General features: G+C 44.7%; 1 protein-coding gene across 1 annotated transcript in view; it reads left to right on the top strand.

Moving 5' to 3' along the window:
- Positions 1-22,902, top strand: part of LOC311145844 (MAP/microtubule affinity-regulating kinase 3-like) — a 45,211-nt gene extending 22,309 nt beyond the window's left edge. The window contains exons 11-17 of the mRNA XM_084182177.1: positions 5,265-5,377; positions 5,482-5,629; positions 5,798-6,015; positions 6,141-6,244; positions 8,195-8,461; positions 9,243-9,269; positions 22,158-22,902. Of these exons, the coding sequence (XP_084038303.1) occupies positions 5,265-5,377; positions 5,482-5,629; positions 5,798-6,015; positions 6,141-6,244; positions 8,195-8,461; positions 9,243-9,269; positions 22,158-22,503 (1,223 nt within the window). The 3' untranslated portion in view covers positions 22,504-22,902. The remainder of the gene's footprint in view (positions 1-5,264; positions 5,378-5,481; positions 5,630-5,797; positions 6,016-6,140; positions 6,245-8,194; positions 8,462-9,242; positions 9,270-22,157) is intronic.
- The last annotated feature ends 41 nt before the right edge of the window (positions 22,903-22,943 follow it).

Here is a 22,943-nt window from a genome sequence, read left to right as displayed (position 1 = left end):
CTCTGAAAGATGTCCTCTTGAGTGTGGGGGTATTGCATAACAGCAGCTGGGATCTCTGTCAGAGGACATGTGTTAGAGGGAGATGCCAGTCACCTAGCGCACAGAGAGAAAGAGCGCGGGAGGGAGGGAGAGATTGGATGGAGCACATGTTTCACTGAGGGCTCTGTAGTCTAGTGGAGAGAGATCACATGTTTCAGGGGGGCTTCCGATCTCTTTCGCCCAGTGGAATGAAAAACTCCTCAGTGGGTATAGTGAAGCCTTATCTTCCAAAACAAATTGGATGGATAGATAGAGAGAAGGATGAAGAGATAGAGGGAGCTGATGTATTAAGGGAGCTGATGTATGATCTTCCCCACCTGGCATGCTCCTCTCAACGTGATGCAAGCAGCACAGCGGGGGTGGAAGTGATTGGTCGGGAGGCAGTGGAAGATGGGGAGTGATTGGTTGGAAGGCAGCGGGGGTGGCAGTGATTGGTTGGGAGGCCTGTGTGTTCCGCACTCCTCCCCTCCCCCCCAGCACTTTTCCTCCTCTGCTGATGGATGGGGTGAGAGGGGGGAGGGGTGATATCACCTGAGCTGGAATGCAATGCTGACTCACTCATGAGGTTGCTGCTGCATTTAATAAGTGGTGGATACGCGTTTGTCGTTATGGTGGAATAAGTGAGGGGGAAAAAGTATTTGATCCCCTGCTGATTTTGTACGTTTGCCCACTGACAAAGAAATGATCAGTCTATAATTTAAATGGTAGGTTTATTTGAACAGTGAGAGACAGAATAACAACAAAAAAATTCTGAAAAACTCATGTCAAAAATGTTATAAATTGATTTGCATTTTAATGAGGGAAATAAGTATTTGACCCCCCTCTCAATCAGAAAGATTTCTGGCTCCCAGGTGTCTTTTAAACAGGTAACGAGCTGAGATTAGGAGCACACTCTTAAAGGGAGAGCTCTCCAAGGATGTCAGGGACAAGATTGTAGACCTACACAAGGCTGGAATGGGCTACAAGACCATCGGCAAGTAGCTTGGTGAGAAGGTGACAACAGTTGGTGCGATTATTCGTAAATGGAAGAAACACAAAATAACTGTCAGTCTCCCTCGGCCTGGGGCTCCATGCAAGATCTCACCTCATGGAGTTGCAATGATCATGAGAACGGTGAGGAATCAGCCCAGAACTACATGGGAGGATCTTGTCAATGATCTCAAGGCAGCTGGGACCATAGTCACCAAGGAAACAATTGGTAACACACTACGCCGTGAAGGACTGAAATCCTGCAGCGCCCACAAGGTCCCCCTGCTCAAGAAAGCACATAAACAGGCCCGTCTGAAGTTTGCCAATGAACATCTGAATGATTCAGAGGAGAACTGGGTGAAGGTGTTGTGGTCAGATGAGACCAAAATCGAGCTCTTTGGCATCAACTCAACTCACCGTGTTTGGAGGAGGAGGAATGCTGCCTATGACCCCAAGAACACCATCCCCACCGTCAAACATGGAGGTGGAAACATTATGCTTTGGGGGTGTTTTTCTGCTAAGGGGACAGGACAACTTCACCGCATCAAAGGGACGATGGACGGGGCCATGTACCGTCAAATCTTGGGTGAGAACCTCCTTCCCTCAGCCAGGGCATTGAACATGGATCGTGGATGGGTATTCCAGCATGACAATGACCCAAAACACACGGCCAAGGCAACAAAGGAGTGGCTCAAGAAGAAGCACATTAATGTCCTGGAGTGGCCTAGCCAATCTCCAGACCTTAATCCCATAGAAAATATGTGGAGGGAGCTGAAGGTTCGAGTTGCCAAACGTCAGGCTCGAAACCTTAATGACTTGGAGAAGAGGGACAAAATCCCTCCTGAGATGTGTGCAAACCTGGTGGCCAACTACAAGAAACGTCTGACCTCTGTGATTGCCAACAAGGGTTTTGCCACCAAGTACTAAGTCATGTTTTGCAGAGGGGTCAAATACTTATTTCCCTCATTAAAATGCAAATCAATGTATAACATTTTTGACATGCGTTTTTCTGGATTTTTTTGTTGTTATTCTGTCTCTCACTGTTCAAATAAACCTACCATTAAAATTATAGACTGATCATGTCTTTGTCAGTGGGCAAACGTACAAAATCAGCAGGGGATCAAATACTTTTTTCCCCTCACTGTAAATACACATTTGCTTTAAATGAGTCAGAGGACAAAGTGTGCATAATTCCTTATGAATTGTTTATTAACTACAGTGGGGAAAAAAAGTATTTAGTCAGCCACCAATTGTGCAAGTTCTCCCACTTAAAAAGATGAGAGAGGCCTGTAATTCTCATCATAGGTACACGTCAACTATGACAGACAAAATGAGAAAAGAAAATCCAGAAAATCACATTGTAGGATTTTCAATGAATTTATTTGCAAATTATGGTGGGAAATAAGTATTTGGTCAATAACAAAAGTTTCTCAATACTTTGTTATATACCCTTTGTTGGCAATGACACAGGTCAAACGTTTTCTGTAAGTCTTCACAAGGTTTTCACACACTGTTGCTGGTATTTTGGCCCATTCCTCCATGCAGATCTCCCCTAGAGCAGTGATGTTTTGGGGCTGTCGCTGGGCAACACGGACTTTCAACTCCCTCCAAAGATTTTCTATGGGGTTGAGATCTGGAGACTGGCTAGGCCACTCCAGGACCTTGAAATGCTTCTTACGAAGCCACTCCTTCGTTGCCCGGGCGGTGTGTTTGGGATCATTGTCATGCTGAAAGACCCAGCCACGTTTCATCTTCAATGCCCTTGCTGATGGAAGGAGGTTTTCACTCAAAATCTCACGATACATGGCCCCATTCATTCTTTCCTTTACACGGATCAGTCGTCCTGGTCCCTTTGCAAAAAAACAGCCCCAAAGCATGATGTTTCCACCCCCATGCTTCACAGTAGGTATGGTGTTCTTTGGATGCAACTCAGCATTCTTTGTCCTCCAAACGCGACGAGTTGAGTTTTTATCAAAAAGTTCTATTTTGGTTTCATCTGACCATATGACATTCTCCCAATCCTCTTCTGGATCATCCAAATGCACTCTAGCAAACTTCAGACGGGCCTGGACATGTACTGGCTTAAGCAGGGGGACACGTCTGGCACTGCAGGATTTGAGTCCCTGGCGGCGTAGTGTGTTACTGATGGTAGGCTTTGTTACTTTGGTCCCAGCTCTCTGCAGGTCATTCACTAGGTCCCCCCGTGTGGTTCTGGGATTTTTGCTCACCGTTCTTGTGATCATTTTGACCCCACGGGGTGAGATCTTGCGTGGAGCCCCAGATCGAGGGAGATTATCAGTGGTCTTGTATGTCTTCCATTTCCTAATAATTGCTCCCACAGTTGATTTCTTCAAACCAAGCTGCTTACCTATTGCAGATTCAGTCTTCCCAGCCTGGTGCAGGTCTACAATTTTTGTTTCTGGTGTCCAATTTTGTTTCTGGTGTGTGACAGCTCTTTGGTCTTGGCCATAGTGGAGTTTGGAGTGTGACTGTTTGAGGTTGTGGACAGGTGTCTTTTATACTGATAACAAGATCAAACAGGTGCCATTAATACAGGTAACGAGTGGAGGACAGAGGAGCCTCTTAAAGAAGAAGTTACAGGTCTGTGAGAGCCAGAAATCTTGCTTGTTTGTAGGTGACCAAATACTTATTTTCCACCATAATTTGCAAATAAATTCATTAAAAATCCTACAATGTGATTTTCTGGAAAAAAAATTCTCAATTTGTCTGTCATAGTTGACGTGTACCTATGATGAAAATTACAGGCCTCTCTCATCTTTTTAAGTGGGAGAACATGCACAATTGGTGGCTGACTAAATACTTTTTTCCCCCACTGTATGTATAACACACTAAGGATATGGGCTGCTTTTGGTTGCTGACAAGATCGTTCTGGTATTATGGTCATTAACATTTTGGGTTGCAGGATTGGGGTCAATTCCATTAAATGAAAAGTCCCTGAAAATGAGAAAGTTGTTGACAGTGGTTGTAGAGGTATTTGTAATTATTAGGGGATCCCCATTAGCTGCTGCCAAGACAGCAGCTACTCTTCCTGGGGTCCACCAAAATTAAGGCAGTTATACCATTTTAAAAACCTTACAATACATTCACAGATTTCACAACACACTGTGTGCCCTCAGGCCCCTACTCCACCACTATCACATATCTACAAAATCCATGTGTACGTGTGTGTATGTTATCGTGTGTGTATGCATGTGCCTGTGACTATGTTTGTTGCTTCACAGTCCCCGCTGTTCCATAAGGTGTATTTTTATCAGTTTTTTAAATCTAATTTTACTGCTTGCATCAGTTACTTGATGTGGAATAGAGTTCCATGTAGTCATAGTACTGTGCGCCTCCCATAGTCTGTTCTGGACTTGGGGACTGTGAAGAGACCTCTTGTGGCAGGTCCTGTGGGGTATGCATGGGTGTCCGAGCTGTGAGCCACTAGTTCAAACAGACAGCTTGGTGCATTCAACATGTCAATACCTCTCATAAATACAAGTAGTGATGAAGTCAATCTCTCCTCCACTTTGAGCCAGGAGAGATTGACATGCATATTATTAATGTTAGCTCTCTGTGTCCATCCAAGGGCCAGCCGTGCTGCCCTGTTCTGAGCCAATTGCAATTTTCCTAAGTCCCTTTTTGTGGCACCTGACCACACGACAGAACAGTAGTTCAGGTGCTACAAAACTAGAGCCTGTAGGACCTGCTTTGTTGATAGTGCTGTTAAGAAGGTAGAGTAGCGCTTTATTATGGACAGACTTCTCCCCATTTTAGCTACTGTTGTATCAATATGTTTTGACTATGACAGTTTACAATCCAGGGTTACTCCAAGCAGTTTAGTCACCTCAACTTGCTCGATTTCCACATGATTTATTACAAGATTTAGTTGAGGTTTAGGGTTTAGTGAATGATTTGTCCCAAATACAATGCTTTTACTTTTAGAAATATTTAGGACTAATTTATTCCTTGCCACCCACTCTGAAACTAACTGCAGCTCTTTGTTAAGTGTTGCAGTCATTTTAGTTGCTGTAGTAGCTGACGTGTATAGTATTGAGTCATCCGCATACATAGACACACTGGCTTTACTCAAAGCCAGTGGCATGTCGTTAGTAAAGATTGAAAAAAGGAAGAGGCCTAGACAGATGAAAATATGGCAAATAGGAGTGGCAGTATCGTCCGCTATTATCCTCAGTAATTTTCCATCCGAGTTGTAAGGGCTGGGTATGTGAACCCATGTCTCTGTACTGTTCCAGATGTGATGGTGGGGATGGGCTTCTCTCTAGAGGAGATCCAGGAGTCTCTGGCCAAGATGAAGTATGATGAGATCACCGCCACCTACCTGCTGCTGGGGAGGAAGTCTTCTGAGGTCAGAGCAACACTATAGATAGTTGTTGATATCTTTGGTCTAGTGCTCAGTATATCCAGAGTCCAATCTTTTTAACGTGTGTGCTTGTGACCTTTGACCCCTAGCTGGAGCCCAGTGAGTCAACCTCCAGCAGCAACCTGTCCCTGACCAAGCCCCGACCCACCAGCGAGCTTAATGGCCAGTCCCCCTCCCACCTCAAAGTCCAGCGGAGCGTCTCCTCCAACCAGAAACAGAGACGCTACAGTGACCAGGGTAAGACACTATCAGTCCGTCATATTAACAAACATTTAGAGGGAATTCTCATCTTTGACTCGTGCTTATCAGCTCAAATGTGAGGCCAAAGATATACAGTTCTATGCGGGTCAGTAATGTTTCTTTCTATCTCTTTTGACTAGTTCTTCCTCGTTTTCTCTTCTCCAGTGGGTCAGAATGTTCCCCCAGTGTCCGGATACCCCAAGAGGAGCCAGACCAGCACGGCCGAAAACAACATCAAAGAGGAGGGAGGGGTGCAGCTCCGCAAACCCAACACCCCCGGGGGGCGCAGTGTCCCCCCATCCAGCCCCCTGCTGGGGAACGCCAACAACCCCAACAAGGCTGATATTCCCAATGGCAAGAAGGGTGCTACCCCCATCCCCAACGTGAGTGTCTGCTATTCCATTCCATTATCGATTCTATAACATATTATGACACTTGAAGTGGCGATGAATCCCCCATTCTGATTTGATGATGTGTGCTGAATCAGCGTTTCTGTTTCACCCTGCAGAATAACACTGGCTCTGGTGGGATGACGAGGAGAAACACGTATGTGTGCAGCGACAAGAACGCTACGGACCGTCTCTCTGTCATTCCCAATGGGAAGGAGAACAGGTAAGGAACAGGCCGGAATGTTACTGTGTTCACTGGCTGCCTGAACTAAACCCCTAGTGGCCCCTTTCACAGGAACCCTCCACATGGCATCAGCATTCAACACAGCACCTTCACTGTCCATCCCCCCAAGGGCACAGAGGAGAGAACTATGTGTAGTAATACTGTTATTATTGAGATAAGTTATTAAAGAAAAACACGACAAGGCCTCCAGGGGAGAAATATCATAGATTTCTTGCTCTTCTTTTACTTGTCTTTTTTGATCCCCTTTTTCTTCTCTTCTATCTATCTGGTTACTTCGTGGTCTGGTTGTGTCCCAGTATAACTGAGATGTCAGCCTGTGTGACAATTAGTCCGTCCTCTGGCTTTGCCCCCGTGTTGGCTGGCTCGTCCACCTCGGTCCAGCTGAGGTACCAGGCCTCTGGCCGTCTGTCTGCCTGCCCCTCAAACTCAGACTGGGCCACGCTGCCCCACTCCCATTGCACTCTGGACTTCTACAGGCCCAAGTAAGACGGCAGGCAGGGCCTCCAACTGTCTGTTTGACCTCTCCCCTCCCACTTGTAGACCTGTCTCAGTGTCTCAGGCCCTCTCTAACCCACGCAATGGTCCCCACATCGACATCCATCCCTTTTATGGACTCTAACCGTTGCGATGACGACATCTCTACCTCTCTCTAACCTCTTGTTGGAGACAGCCCCACCCTTTATTATGCACACACCTCTGTTCCCTAATCTCTCCTCCATCCTCTGCTTGGACCTTGGAGCTTTGGTCTGGCCCTGGTCTTGCCCTGGTATGGCACTGGGCCGGTTTCCCAAAATAATCTTAATTAACGTTGCACTTGAAAACGGTCGTAATGTAACGCCTGCCTCAGACCACTCGTTGGACAGCTAAGTGCGTCGTTAGATGCTTTTTTGCCCTCCCGTGTCACGTTATACACAAAAGATCTCTGCTAAACATAGAATCACATGGTTTATCCTTCTCTCTGTGACCGCTGATAACTTAGAACAAAGTTGCCTATGTCTTTGCAATTGATACAAACAAGCGATGTATGAAAAGATGCTTCAAATGAAAACCGAGATGACTGCATCAAATTATAAATACAGTAGGTTAAAGGCCTATTTCAGTCATATTGAAATACATTTCATGTTCAATAAATGGTGGTCTATTTTGCTACTTGTAGGCTAATGTCTGTAATTTGTCTCAATATACTGTATTTTCTGATGTGTAGCCTAACATGTGTGCAATGATGTGCCAAATCAGTGATTTAGTGCATTTTTAATGGGTAAGCATTAGAATAAGCCGCCTCAATATTTGCAGCCGTAGGTGGTAATATCTCTCTAGTAGCATATCCGTCGTCAGTATTGTGAAATAATTATAACGTTAAGGTAAGATTTGAATGGAGAAAGCTGACCCGAGAGCAGCGCTCCCTTTCTTTCGATCCTATCAGTATCGACACATGCTCCAATGATGCACTTAGCGACCGTTCTCTCTGCATGGTGTTTTGGGAATCGCATGTTGTAGGAAAGATGCATTGTTAAAACACTCGTAAGCCTTAATTCCATCACTATCAGGAAACCGGGCCCTGGTCTGTCACTGGCAGCTCCACTACCCACCTCTACCTCGACTATCCAAAACTGTGTCAGTCACTCCATGTTTCCCCACTAGCCAGTTTCCCTAAACAACGTTTCCTCTCTTTGTTTAGTTCTAACTGGATATTAGGACTCCAACTCACTTTAATAATAGCACACTTTAGTGAACTACTAGGATTATTCTAAATTAACATAACACAGATTAGATTTCATTTTAGAAGAGTTTTAGAGTTTAGGATTTGAAGGTAAGGTTCTGGTGATATGATAATGGCCCAGCTGGTGATACTATGTATAGAACTGGTATGTACAGCCAGGTGTTTATCTGTCTTCTCTGTATCATCTCTTCCCTCCGTCCTCCCTGCAGTGTGGCCGTGTCTCCTGGCCAGCGGAACCCTGTGGCGTCCACCAACAGCATCACCAGCGCCACCACACCCGACAGACTACGTTTCCCACGAGGCACGGCGAGCCGCAGCACCTTCCACGGCGGCCAGCTGAGGGAGCGCCGCACGGCCACCTACAATGGGCCCCCAGCCTCACCCACCCTGTCTGACGACGCCGCGCGCTTTACCCAGACTCGCAGCCGCGGCTCCAGCAACCTCTTCTCCAAACTCACCTCCAAACTCACACGCAGGTAGGTGTCAGGAACTACAGCTCCATGCCAATCAATTCAACTATGAGTCCAAGCCCCTAAAATATACTCTGACTATATCGAGCTACTGAATATCAAATCAAAACAACAGGTGTGGACTAACAGTGAAATTCTTACTTATATGGTTGGTTTTTAATCCTTCTGAGTGGCCTTTGAACACTGCCTTTTAGCATCATCACATTGTGTGGAACATTCACAGTCCTACTAACAATATAGTGTTCCAAAAGCACTGAAAACATAGCCTGGGTGTCAGCCTAAGAAATACATATAATTAAACTTACCTCAAGTGTAAACCTGCAGGGAAAACCCAATTGAGTTTTTGTCCAAACTGAGTGGTGTGAAACACATCTCAGGCGGGCAGCCAGGCTACTGACAACAATTTAGGGATGTCCCAAGACTAACCTGACTTTAGGAATAGAAATCAACATCTGTCATTTGAACCTTCCTCACCATTGATGATTCTAACCACCCCACACTCTTAGAGAAAAGGGTTCCAAAAGGGTTCTTCGGCTGTCCCCTTTTTGGTTCCATGTAGAACTCTTTTGGGTTCCATATAGAATCCTCTGTGTAAAGGGTTCTAAATGGAACTCAAAAGGGTTCTACCTCTCCTATGGGGACAACCGAAGATGCCTTTTAGGTTCTAGATAGCACCTTCTTTTCTAAGAGTGTGATTTTGTTCACTCATTTCAACTAATCAGTTATATTCCTTCAGTTGTCCTTCCTCATTTTCACTGTTTCTTTGTGTTTCCTGATTCTGTTGTAGAAACATGTCATTCAGGTTTACGAAAAGGTAGGACCCCTTATTCCCTTCATTGTGTGCAATTAATCAACTAAAACTCTCTTTAACCAATAATAAGATGAGCTGGAACTGACAAACTAACACAGTGCTTAGAACCTTTGTGATTGGTCTCAGGCTTCTAGAGTTAAAGATGGGGTATATTCTAGGGGCCGTGTTGCCCTCTTGATCGGTCAGAAATCCATCAACAGCCAACAGAAAGCTTGCCACTAATCAATCTCCATTGCATGCGGTGGGGACGGGCTGCTTAGGTAGTTGCTATTGACTGGTTTGTTTTTCACAAAGCAATGATTGGTTAGTATTGAACTGTTGTTCCAGGTAAGTGTGTGTGTGTTTTTTGTAGACAGATCTGTGTTTGAAAGGTAGACAGATTCTGGTGCTCTGTCCAGTATTGGATTTTCTTGTACGTTTATTGGTTATGATCGATGGTCCCTGTGATAACTTGGCTGGCTTGTAGCAATGTGATCGACTTTGCGATGTGGTGATGCATGAAATAGATCCCTCAAATTCAACTCTGGACCTCGAAGACAGTTCCACTGCTTTTTTTTATTTTTCCCCCTCTAATCAGGCACTGATTTTAGATCTGGGACACCAGGTGGGTGCAATTGAATTATCAGGTAGAACAGAACCTGCAGGCTCTGGACCTCCAACTAAGAGTTGAATACCCAGATATAGATTATTCTGATAATAATAATTGTTTATAAGGCTTTGGGAATATTGGTTTGTGGAGTCAAATGTGCACTGGTAGGGAACCAAGAGGGTTCTGAAATAAATTATTGGGTTGCTTTTTGTGTACAAGTTGTACTGATAGCAAGATCAGATGCAATTCATAAATTCAAAGGGATTGAGACATTTCTAAACATTTATATAAGCGGATGGTCTGGCAGTTCAGGAGCGGTTGTTTAAAAGTAAAGACAAAGCTCTCCCACCATATCACCTCTTCAGAGAAAACCTTCTGTTCCTCAGTCTGATTTAAGGCGCATTTACACCTAAGAGCCTGCTTAGCCCTGGGCTAAGGGAGATTGTAAGCCCAGGGCCAAGCGAGTGTTCATACTTGCACATTCTAAAGTGGACTAGCACCAACCTCGGGAGCAGGGTTAGCACCGACTTTTCGGGGCTAGACCCAGAAACACGGTGCCAAAATAGCCAGTGTGAAACAGGGTCAAGAACAACGCATAGAATTGTTTTACTGTCCAATCACAAAAGCTGGACTTTCACTTAATTTGCATATGCTTGTGATGCCTGTGATGCGTTCTGCAGCTATTTTGATAAGTAAATGTATACTATTTCATCCTTCCACTTGAGGACAAAAACCGGACAAAAAAAATAATACTTTCATCAGTGCAAATACATTGGTTGCTATGGCTAACAAAAAACGGTTGCTTTGCAGGCTGGCTAACATCTTCTCACATGGATACACACAGCGAGGCGTAGCTTAACATGACCACGCACCCGAGTAGGGTACAGCCGTAGGGTACTCCTGTTGCTCCTACTTGGTCGAATCATAAATATCCAAATGCAGAAGAATATTATAGCTATTTGGACAGATACAGCTCACTAGTCTTTACTGCAGGCTAACTCGCAAGCTTTATGCAATAGTTAGTTAGATACAAACAAATGTTAGTGACTTACTGGTGATGAAGTGCATCGAACACACAAATGTATCGAGTAACCGGAGCCCACAGCTTTCCATCTTCATCGAGGCATAATAGTCTGAAACTGTACCCTCTGTAAGAATGCTGTTCATTGACTACAGCTCAGCCTTCAACACCATAGTACCCTCCAAGCTCATCATTATGCCTCGATCACACCGATAGCGTCATTGCATTTTGGTACACCAGAAGTACATTCATTTCCAATGGAACGCTGCGTTTGTCTTGCAGCGTTGGATTTATCGAACGTATGCGTCAAACTGTATGCGTAGACGGGTTGACAGAAATGGTAGCAGAAGGTGAATGTTGAACTTTTGTTGCATACGTATCCAGATGATGCTACATACCATTTTACGCAATGACGCTATCGGTGTGATTGAGGCGTTAAGCCTGCCCTGTGCAACTGGGTCCTGGACATCCTGACAGGCCTCCTAAGGTGGTGAAGGTAGAAAACAACACCTCCACTACGCTGATCCTCAACACAGGGGCCCCACAAGGGTGCGTGCTCAACCCCCTCCTGTACTCCCTGTTCACTCATGACTGTGTGGCCACGCACACCTCCAACTCAATCATCAAGTTTGCAGATGACCCAACAGTAGGAGGCCTGATTACCAACAATGACGAGACAGCCTACAGGGAGGAGGTGAAGGCCCTGGCAAAGTGGTGCCAGGAAAATACCCTCTCCCTCAACGTCAACAAAACGAAGGCGCTTCAGGAGACAGCAGAGGGAGCACGCCCACATCCACATCGACGGGGTCGCAGTGGAGAAGGTGAAAAGCTTCAAGTTCCTCGGCGTACACATCACTGACAGTCTGAAATGGTCCACCCACACAGACAGTGTGGTGAAGAAGGCGCTGTCTTCAACCCAGGAGGCTGAAGAAATTTGGTATCAAATCAAATCAAATCAAAATGTATTGGCCACATGCGCCGAATACAACAGGTGCAGACATTACAGTGAAATGCTTACTTACAGCCCTTAACCAACAGTGCATTTATTTTTTTATAAAAAAGTAGAATAAAACAACAACAAAAAAGTGAGAAAAAAAGAGCAGAAGTAAAATAAAATAACAGTAGGGAGGCTATATATACAGGGGGGTACACGTGCAGAGTCAATGTGCGGGGGCACCGGCTAGTTGAGGTAGTTGAAGTAATATGTACATGTGGGTAGAGTTAAAGTGACTATGCATTAATAATTAACAGAGTAGCAGCAGCGTGCAAATAGTCCGGGTAGCCATGATTAGCTGTTCAGGAGTCTTATGGCTTGGGGGTAGAAGCTGTTGAGAAGTCTTTTGGACCTAGACTTGGCACTCCGGTACCGCTTGCCATGCGGTAGCAGAGAGAACAGTCTATGACTAGGGTGGCTGGAGTCTTTGACAATTTTGAGGGACTTCCTCTGACACCGCCTGGTATAGAGGTCCTGGATGGCAGGAAGCTTGGCCCCAGTGATGCACTACCCTCTGTAGTGCCTTGCGGTCGGAGGCCGAGCAGTTGCCATACCAGGCGGTGATGCAACCAGTCAGGATGCTCTCGATGGTGCAGCTGTAGAATATTTTGAGGATCTGAGGACCCATGCCAAATCTTTTCAGTCTCCTGAGGGAGAATAGGCTTTGTCGTGCCCTCTTCATGACTGTCTTGGTGTGTTTGGACCATGATAGTTCGTTGGTGATGTGGACACCAAAGCCCCGTCGATGAGAATGGGGGCGTGCTCAGTCCTCTTTTTTTTCCTGTAGTCCACAATCATCTCCTTTGTCTTGGTCACGTTGAGGGAGAGGTTGTTATCCTGGCACCACACGGCCAGGTCTCTGACCTCCTCCCTATAGGCTGTCTCATTGTTGTCGGTGATCAGGCGTACCACTGTTGTGTCGTCGGAAAACTTAATGATGGTGTTGGAGTCGTGCCTGGCCATGCAGTCATGGGTGAACAGGGAGTACAGGAGGGGACTGAGCACGCACCCATGAGGGGCCCCCGTGTTGAGGATCAGTGTGGCAGATGTGTTGTTACCTACCCTTACCACCTGGGGGCGGCCCGTCAGGAAGTCCAGGATCCAGTTGCAGAGGGAGGTGTTTAGTCCCAGGATCCTTAGCTTAGTGATGAGCTTTGAGGGCACTATGGTGTTGAATGCTGAGCTGTAGTCAATGAATAGCATTCTCACGTAGGTGTTCCTCTTGTCCAGGTGGAAAAGGGCAGTGTGGAGTGCAATAGAGATTGCATCATCTGTGGATCTGTTGGGGCGGTATGCAAATTGGAGTGGGTCTAGGGTTTCTGGTATAATGGTGTTGACGTGAGCCATGACCAGCCTTTCAAAGCACTTCATGGCTACAGACGTCAGTGCTACGGGTCGGTAGTCATTTAGGCAGGTTATCTTAGTGTCCTTGGGCACGGGGACTATGGTGGTCTGCTTGGAACAGATTGGTATTACAGACTCAGGCAGGGACATGTTGAAAATGTCAGTGAAGACACTTGCTAGTTGGTCAGCACATGCTCGGAGTACACGTCCTGGTAATCCGTATGGCACTGCGGCCTTGTGAATGTTGACCTGCTTAAAAGTCTTACTCACATTGGCTACGGAGAGCGTGATCACATAGTCATCCGGAACAGCTGGTGCTCTCATGCATGCTTCAGTGTTGCTTGCCTCGAAGCGAGCATAGAAATGGTTTAGCTCGTCTGGAAGTCTTGTGTCACTGGGAAGCTCGCGGCTGTGATTCCCTTTGTAGTCTGTAATAGTTTTCAAGCCCTGCCACATCCGACGAGCGTCAGAGCCGGTGTAGTACGATTCAATCTTAGTCCTGTAATGACTCTTTGCCTGTTTGATGGTTCGTCGGAGGGCATAGTGGGATTTCTTATAAGCGTCCGGGTTAGAGTCCCGCTCCTTGAAAGCGGCAGCTCTACCATTTAGCTCAGTGCGGATGTTGCCTGTAATCCATGGCTTCTGGTTGGGGTATGTACGTACGGTCACTGTGGGGACGACGTCATCGATGCACTTATTGATAAAGCCAGTGACTGATGTGGTGTACTCCTCAATGCTATCTGAAGAATCCCGGAACGTGTTCCAGTCTGTGCTAGCAAAACAGTCCTGTAGCTTAGCATCTGCGTCATCTGACCACTTTTTTATTAACCGAGTCACTGGTGCTTCCTGCTTTAGTTTTTGCTTATAAGCAGGAATCAGGAGGATAGAGTTATGATCAGATTTGCCAAATGGAGGGCGAGGGAGAGCTTTGTATGCGTCTCTGTGTGTGGAGTAAAGGTGGTCTAGAGTTTTTTTTCCCTCTGGTTGCACATTTAACATGCTGGTAGAAATTAGGTAGAACTGGTTTAAGTTTCCCTGCATTAAAGTCCCCGGCCACTAGGAGCGCTGCCTCTGGATGAGCGTTTTCCTGTTTAGTTATGGCCTTATACAGCTCATTGAGTGCAATCTTAATGCCAGCATTGGTTTGTGGTGGTAAATAGACAGCTATGAAAAATATAGATGAAAACTCTCTTGGTAAATAGTGTGGTCTACAGCTTATCATAAGATACTCTACCTCAGGCGAGCAAAACCTCGAGATTTCCTTAGTATTTGATTTTGTGCACCAGCTGTTGTTTACAAATATACACTGACCGCCACCCCTTGTCTTACCGGAGTCAGCCGTTCTATCCTGCCGATGTAGCATATAGCCTGCTAGCTGTATGTTGTCCATGTCGTCGTTCAGCCACGACTCGGTGAAACATAAGATATTACAGTTTTTAATGTCCCGTTGGTAGGATAACCGTAATCTTAGGTCATCCAATTTATTCTCAAATGATTGAACATTGGCTAATAGGACTGATGGAAGAGGCAGTTTACTCGCTCGCCGTCGGATCCTTACAAGGCACCCCGACCTACGTCCACGATATCTCAGTCTCTTTCTCATGCGAATGACGGGGATTTGGGCCTTGTCGGGTGTCTGTAGGATATCCTTTGCGTCCGACTTGTTGAAGAAAAATTATTCGTCCAATACGAGGTGAGTAATCGCTGTCCTGATATCCAGAAGCTCTTTTTGGTTATAAGAGACGATGGCAGAAACATTATGTACAGAATAAATTACAAATAACGCGGAAAAACACAGATAATAGTACAATTGGTTAGAGGGCTGTAAAACGGCAGCCATCTTCTCCGGGTTTGGCCCCTATGACCCGCACAAACTTTTACAGATGCACCATTTAGATCATCCTGTCGGGCAGCACCACCGCCTGGTGCGGCAACTGCACCACCCGCAACCGCAGGGCTCTCCAGAGGGTGGTGCGGTCTGCCCAACGCATCACCGGGGGCACACTGCCTGTCCTCCAGGACACCTACAGCACCCAATGTCACAGGAAGGCCAAAATGATCGTCAAGGACATCAACCACCCAAGCCACGGCCTGTTTACCACGCTATCATCCAGAAGGCGAGGTCAGTAGCATCAAAGCTGGGACTGAAAAACGGCTTCTATCTCAAGGCCATCAGACTGTCCACCCAGTACACTGCCCTGAACTTAGTCACTGTCACCCGGGCTACCACCCGGTTACTGCTGCCCTATGTACATAGACTTGGAATCACTGGTCACTTTAATAATGGAACACCGGTCACTTTAATAATGTTTACATACTGTGTTATCATTTCATATTTATATACTGTATTCTAGTCTACAGATATACTAAATGTTCTATCCACATATTGTCCATAATGTCTATACATTCCATCACACACATATATACAGTGAGGGAAAAAAGTATTTGATCCCCTGCTGATTTTGTAAGTTTCCCCACTGACAAAGAAATTATCAGTCTATCATTTTAATGGTAGGTTTATTTGAACAGTGAGAGACAGAATAACAACAACAAAATCCAGAAAAACGCATGTCAAAAATGTTATAAATTGATTTGCATTTTAATGAGGGAAATTAGTATTTAACCCCTCTGCAAAACATGACTTAGTACCTGGTGGCAAAACCCTTGTTGGCAATCACAGAGGTCAGATGTTTCTTGTAGTTGGCCACCAGGTTTGCACACATCTCAGGAGGGATTTTGTCCCACTCCTCTTTGCAGATCTTCTCCAAGTCATTAAGGTTTCGAGGCTGACGTTTGGCAACTCGAACCTTCAGCTCCCTCCACAGATTTTCAATGGGATTAATGTCTGGAGACTGGCTAGGCCGCTCCAGGACCTTAATGTGCTTCTTCTTGAGCCACTCCTTTGTTGCCTTGGCCGTGTGTTTTGGGTCATTGTCATGCTGGAATACCCATCCACGACTCATTTTCAACTCACAGCTTTCCAAGAAAAGAAAATCTGAGACATTTATGGTCTGTTTACATATGTTTTAGAGGCTATTTATACAGAAAATATCTCAGATTATAATTATATGACAATATTTTTGATTGACTATAATTCCATTAAACAATTTCATGGCTTACTTTTATTTTCCTCCATAAGTAAGAGCAGGAAATGCATCACCTATGCCTCTTGCCATTCATTCCAATTAGACTGGTTTGGGATTCCACCCTGACCAAGATGGCTGCCATTTTGGCCCCATTATGGAACTTTGAGGGTTTATGATATAGCCCCTCTAGTAATTTAATAGGATCTGTATGAGTGAAACATTGTTTCTGAGGTCAGACAGGCAGACAGCAAGGTTTACAAACCATCACTGTTGGAAATAAAATGATAGGGTAGAAGCAAGAAGACATCATGTGTTAATAAATGTCTTACTTGGCAGAGAGATTGTTGTTCGCATGTTGTGTTTGTCCTCCACTCCGTTGATCTATGTGCGTGTGTGCATGTGGGTGGAGTGAGACTTTTGGTATCCTCGCCGGTCCCACTCCCATTCACAAGGGGGCGATTTGAAACCAAGGAAGAGTCTCCTTCCCTTGCTAGTAGAAGCTAGCTGGCAGCTAAAAACATAGCAAGCTAGCTAGTTTTTTTTGCATTCCCAAATAATCAGATTTATAATAAAAAAATCTTGCAAATATTCTTATACTTGCCGGTGTAACCTAAAACATTATCCCAGTTTGATATGCTGCTTGAATGTATTCACTCCTACATCAGCTAAAAATAGAATGTCATGTTTTGGTTGTGGAGAAAAAGCACACAGTGCCTTCGTAAAGTATTTAGACCCCTTGACTTTTTCCACATTTTGTTACGTTACAGCCTTATTCTAAAATGGATTAAATAAAATAAAAATCATCAGAAATCTACACACAGTACCCCATAATGACAAAGTTAAAACCTTTTTTGCAAATTTATCAAAAATAAAAAACAGAAATACCCTATTTACATAAGTATTCAGACCCTTTGCTATGAAACTCGAAATTGAGCTCAGGTGCATCCTGTTTCCATTGATCATCCTTGAGATGTTTCTACAACTTGATTGGAGTCCACCTGTGGTAAATTCAATTGATTGGACATGATTTGGAAAGGCACACACCTGTCTATATAAGGTCCCACAGTTGACAGTGCATGTCAGAGTAAAACCAAGCCATGAGGTCGAAGGAATTGTCCGTAGAGCTCTGAGACAGGATTGTGTCGAGGCACAGATCTGGGGAAGGGTACCAAAAAATGTCTGCCGCATTGAAGGTCCCCAAGAACACAGTGGTCTCCATCATTCATAAATGGAAGAAGTTTGGAACCACCAAGACTCTTCCTAGAGCTGGCAGCCCAGCCAAACTGAGCAATCGGGGGAGAGGGGTCTTGGTCAGGGAGGTGACCAAGAACCCGATGGTCACTCTGACAGAGCTCTAGAGTTCCTCTGTGGAGATGGGAGAACCTTCCAGAAGGACAACCATCTCTGCAGCACTCCACTAATCAGGCCTTTATGGTAGAGTGACCAGACGGAAGCCACTCCTCCGTAAAGGGCACATGACAGCCCACTTGGAGTTTGCCAAAAGGCACCTAAAGACTCTCAGACCATGAGAAACAAGATCCTCTGGTCTGATGAAACCAAGATTGAACTCCTTGGCCTGAATGCCAAGCATCACATCCCTACGATGAAGCATGGTGGTGGCAGCATCATGCTGTGGGGATGTTTTTCAGCGGCAGAGACTGCGAGACTAGTCAGAATCGAGGGAAAGATGAACGGAGCAAAGTACAGAGAGATCCTTGATGAAAACCTGCTCCAGAGCACTCAGGACCTCAGACTGGGCGAAGGTTCACCATCCAACAGGACAACGAACCGAAGCACACAGCCAACACAAAGCAGGAGTGGCTTCGGAACAAGTCTCTGAATGTCCTTGAGTGGCCCAGCCAGAGCCCGGACTTGAACCCGATCTAACATCTCTGGAGAGACCTGAAAATAGGTGTGCAGCGACGCACATCCAACCTGACAGAGCTTGAGAGGATCTGCAGAGAAGAATGGGAGAAACTCCCCAAATACAGGTGTGCCAAGCTTGTAGCATCATACCCAAGAAGACTCAAGGCTGTAATCGCTGCCAAAGGTGCTTCAACAAAGTACTGAGTAAAGTGTCTGAAAACGTATGTAAATGTGAGATTTCTAAAAACCTGTTTTTGCTTTGTCATTATGGGGTATTGTGTGTAGATTGAGGGGAAAAAAACAATTTAATCAATTTTAGAATAAGGCTATAACCTAACAAAATGTGAAAAAGGTCAAGGGGTCGGAATACTTTCCGAAGGCACTGTATTTCGCAGCTGTTTTTACCAGTAGCCTGGAGTCACTAGTTATTACATCTAAACAAAATACATTTTGGGGGGGATTCTAATAAGGCTACAATGTTTATTGTTTGAACAGTCACTGAGATTATTATTTTCTTATCAATGCAAAATAGGCTACTTTGATGCATAGCCTATAGCAAGGGTACTCAACTGTTACCCTACGAGGTCCGGAGCCTGCTGGTTTTCCGTTCTACCTGATAATTAATTGCACACACCTGGTGTCCCAGGTCTAAATCAGTTCTTGATTAGAGGGGAACAATGAAAAAATGCAGTGGAACTGGCTTCGAGGTCGAGTTGAGTTTGAGGGCCCTATAGGCTATAGATCAGATCAAGGAACCAAACAAACGTCATTGCCTACACAACCAGTGCTTGACTTGTGCAGGAGCTCACTGGAGCTGAGTACCGGCACCTAAAATGTTCTACTGCTTGAGCTCCTGTTCCTCTTATAAAATATTAGCTCAAAAGTATTGTGGAGCTCCAGCTTCTAAATAGAAACAGTACTGGGACCCAAAATGAGTACCAGCACCTATTTAATTCCAAGTCATTTGCATATTCTGTGTAGATCCCTTTAGCCCAGGGCTTAGCCCAATAGCCCTGGGTTAACAAATGCTTGTGTGAACACAGGATAAGGTATCCCAGGGCCAGTCTTAGCCTGGGGCTAAGATAGCCCGGGGCTAAGAACAATGCAGTGTGAAAAGGCCTTTAGTGGCACACTGAGATTTAGTGGCGACCAGGAGTTCTACATCTCTGGAAGTTCCGTCACATTTGCAACCCTCCCATCTTTCTTCCTTCACCATGTTCTTGACACTCATTTCATTTCTCTGTTGAGTGATTCTTATTTCTGCACAGAGTAACAGCATCTTAGAAACGATTGGTTCAAGTATAAGGAAGGAAGTCTTAGCAGGAAGTCTCTTGTCTCAGTAGTAGGCAATGCGCTTTGGTCTCTCTGTGCCCTCCCTTCACTCTTCTCCTCACTCTTGTATTGCTGTGTGCCAATGTCTCCCTGACCTTTCTGTGCCCTTTAACCTTGGACCTTTCACTGCTCTTCCTCCCCTCAGGGTCAGTATTGACCCGGCCAAACGGCAGACGGCCAAATCAGGGCCTGCCATCCCTTCTGCCCAGGGAGCAAAGACTCTTAGTAAGTCTTCTGTCCACTCATCTCTCCTCTTCTCTTCTTCCTCCTTGTCATCCTGGCATTATTGGCCTGTGATCATGTCATTTTTTCTTACTCTCTTTTCATGTATCCGTAAAAAAATACACGCTTTTTTTCAGAATCCATATTTTCTTCCAGATTCAGGAGCGGAAGATATAGAGAGTAGTAAGAAGTTGCAGATGGAGACCTAGAGTAAGGGATCATTTCAACCCTTATGTCCCCACAAGAGTTAGGCTCAACTCTGTATGTCAGAGTTCTGTGTGGAGAGAACAAACTTGTATGCACACCGCAACATGGTCACATGGTCACATTCCCTTCTCTCCAGTATGTGAATGTGACACACTCCCAGCCCCTCTCCCTGTCCCAGATACAGTCTCAGTACTTTTCTGGTCCCTCATCCCCTTGGCTAGAGGCTGCTATCTTGACCGCTAACTAAGACCCTCCAGGAATCTAACTTCCTTTACCCTCTTGTAGACTCATTTCAAATACCCTCTTGTAGACTCATTTCAAAGCTAGTTTGCATGTCTGCAGCCCAAAACTCATTAGGGTCTGTGGACCTGGTATGCAGTCCCTGTCTACAATGGCCCTGTGACTGCTTGCCTAATTGTCTTTCAAACCAACCCCCTCTTCTCTAAACATATCCAGTGTCACATAGAGGGAAGAAACATAGGACATGTTAGAGGACATCTAGAGGACCTCTGTCCTGCTATCTGTCAACCTCGAGAAAGACTGCATGAGATCTCCCACAACAGCCCCAGTCTGCATGCACTGACCCTAATACACAATGTGTGTATTAGATGTGTGGGTGTGTGGACTGTAGTTCCACTGTATGGTTTTGTTTTTGTCGTGTTTGAGTGAATCTCTTCATGTCAACAAACTTACCCAAGCTGTCATACCATCACTCAACACATTTCCATTCCTGTATCCCCTTGCTCTATGTGGTCTGTTGAAGCACTTTTGGTTAGTTTGCTCTCGTTTTTATTTTGTGCTAAAGAAGCAAGTAAGTGTGAACACCAGCGAGACTGATCAGTGTGACCAGTTCAAAGTCTCTTTTTCCATTGATTCTGCACAGGTTTCACGTCAACACTTCCATAATGAGGTTATAGTTATTTGGCGGTGGCTTTCTTGTTTCTAAACACTTCTACATTAATGTGGATGCTACCATGATTACCGATAATCCTAAATGAATCATGAATAATGATGAGTGAGAAAGTTAGACGCACAAATATCATACACCCCCCAAAAAAAAAAAATGCTAACCTCCCCTGTTATTGTAATGGTGAGAGGTTAGCATGTCTTGGGAGTATGATATTTGTGCGTCTTTAACTTTCTCACACATTATTCACGATTCATGCTGAATTAACCGTAATCATGGTTGCATCCACATTAATGTAGAAGTGTTTAGAAACATATTCTATTCTTATTTACAATAAAAGTGACTCTAAAATGAGAGAGAGAGAGAGAGAGAGAGAGAGAGAGAGAGAGAGAGAGAGAGAGAGAGAGAGAGAGAGAGAGAGAGAGAGAGAGAGAGAGAGAGAGAGAGAGAGAGAGAGAGAGAGAGAGAGAGAGAGAGAGAGAGAGAGAGAGAGAGAGAGAGAGAGAGAGAGAGAGAGAGAGAGAGAGAGAGAGAGAGAGAGAGAGAGAGAGAGACTGTAATTTCTAAACGGTTCACCCGATATGGATGAAAATACCTTCAAATTAAAGTAGTCATTGTATCATTTCAAATCCAAAGTGCTGGAGTACAGAGCCAAAAAAACAAAAATGTGTCACTGTCCCAGTACTTTTGGAGCTCACTGTATGTTATATATCTCTCAATGTATATTCACAGTACAGTGTTCTCTGTCTTCCTTGAAATGACAAAATACTCTCTTTAGAAGTCCACATTTGTGTTTTTTCTCTTTTCTCCTAAACTTGCTCTGCTCCCTCAACTGTTAGAGTCTCAACCGAGTTTGAGAGAAACGGGAGATTTGAGGGCTCAAGGTGAGGTGTATGTTGTTGCTTTCTCAACCTGATATTCCTGTGATGACAGGCTTGATGTCACTTCACTCCCAGCTCTGTTCTCCATTAATTCTGTCAGTCAACCAGTAGTCCCATCTGTCTATCCATAGGGTCTACACCTCCCTCACCTTTTCCCCATAGATGTGGTCTCTGTATGTGACGTAGGGTGTGGTTATTTCAGTTAATTGTGGTTTCCTCAGAGTGTTGTGCCCCTCCTAGTGTGCTGCATGACCATCCGTTTACTGCCTGCTTTGCTAATTGACGCTTTGATCAACACCTTGCATTATTGTCTATTCATGATACCCTTTAAAACAGATTGAAGTAAATACTGTCATACACAGCTATGAACATGACTAAACCTAGGGGAAAATGCACAGCTTTAGTGAATTCAACTTTTTTCTCTTTATCGCCCTCTTATCAGTCGCCATGTACCTGGGGATCAGAAAGGGGAAAATAAAGACAGTAAACCCCGCTCCCTCAGATTCACTTGGAGTATGAGGACCACCAGCTCCATGGAACCTTGCGACATCATGGAGGAGATACGCAAGGTGCTCAACGCCAACAACTGCGACTATGAACAGCAAGAGTGTTTCCTGCTGCTCTGTGTCCATGGCGATGGACATGCTGAGAACCTTGTCCAATGGGAGATGGAGGTGTGCAAGCTGCCCCGCCTCTCCCTCAATGGCGTGAGATTCAAGAGGATATCAGGCTCATCCATCACTTTTAAAAACATTGCTTCCAAAGTCGCCAACGAGTTAAAGCTATGAACAAAAGGGCAAAACTATATCTAGAAAGTATTTAAGCTGTACAATCATTAAAGTAGCAGTTTCCAATAATTTTTTAACAAAATACAGTATGAATTGAATGATAGAGGAACACTTTTGGCAATAATCACTGAATTACTAATAGCTACAGTATATAATCTGGTCATGTTTGGCCATAACAAATTGAATATAGTTTGTCATGCTGTGAAGATGGACAAAGAGCATTTGTTTTGAATTATTTATTTCATTAAATTTAGCCTTGTTTTCAGTGTAAATAATGTATCTTACTTTCAAGACAGTTACGTTGTTATACTCTTTTATATATTGTTTGAAATTAGATGGAATTTATGTAAATGCTCATTAGGTAAGATCACCAGTGTCAATAAATAAATGTCAACTTGACTCATGGTATATTGTCATTCTAAATGAGAATGTGCAACTTC

This window comes from Coregonus lavaretus (assembly GCF_964263955.1).
Source record: "Coregonus lavaretus genome assembly, chromosome: 18".
NCBI lineage: Eukaryota > Metazoa > Chordata > Actinopteri > Salmoniformes > Salmonidae > Coregonus > Coregonus lavaretus.
Note: the sequence above shows the minus strand (reverse complement) of the source record. Positions and strands in the feature narration are given on the sequence as shown.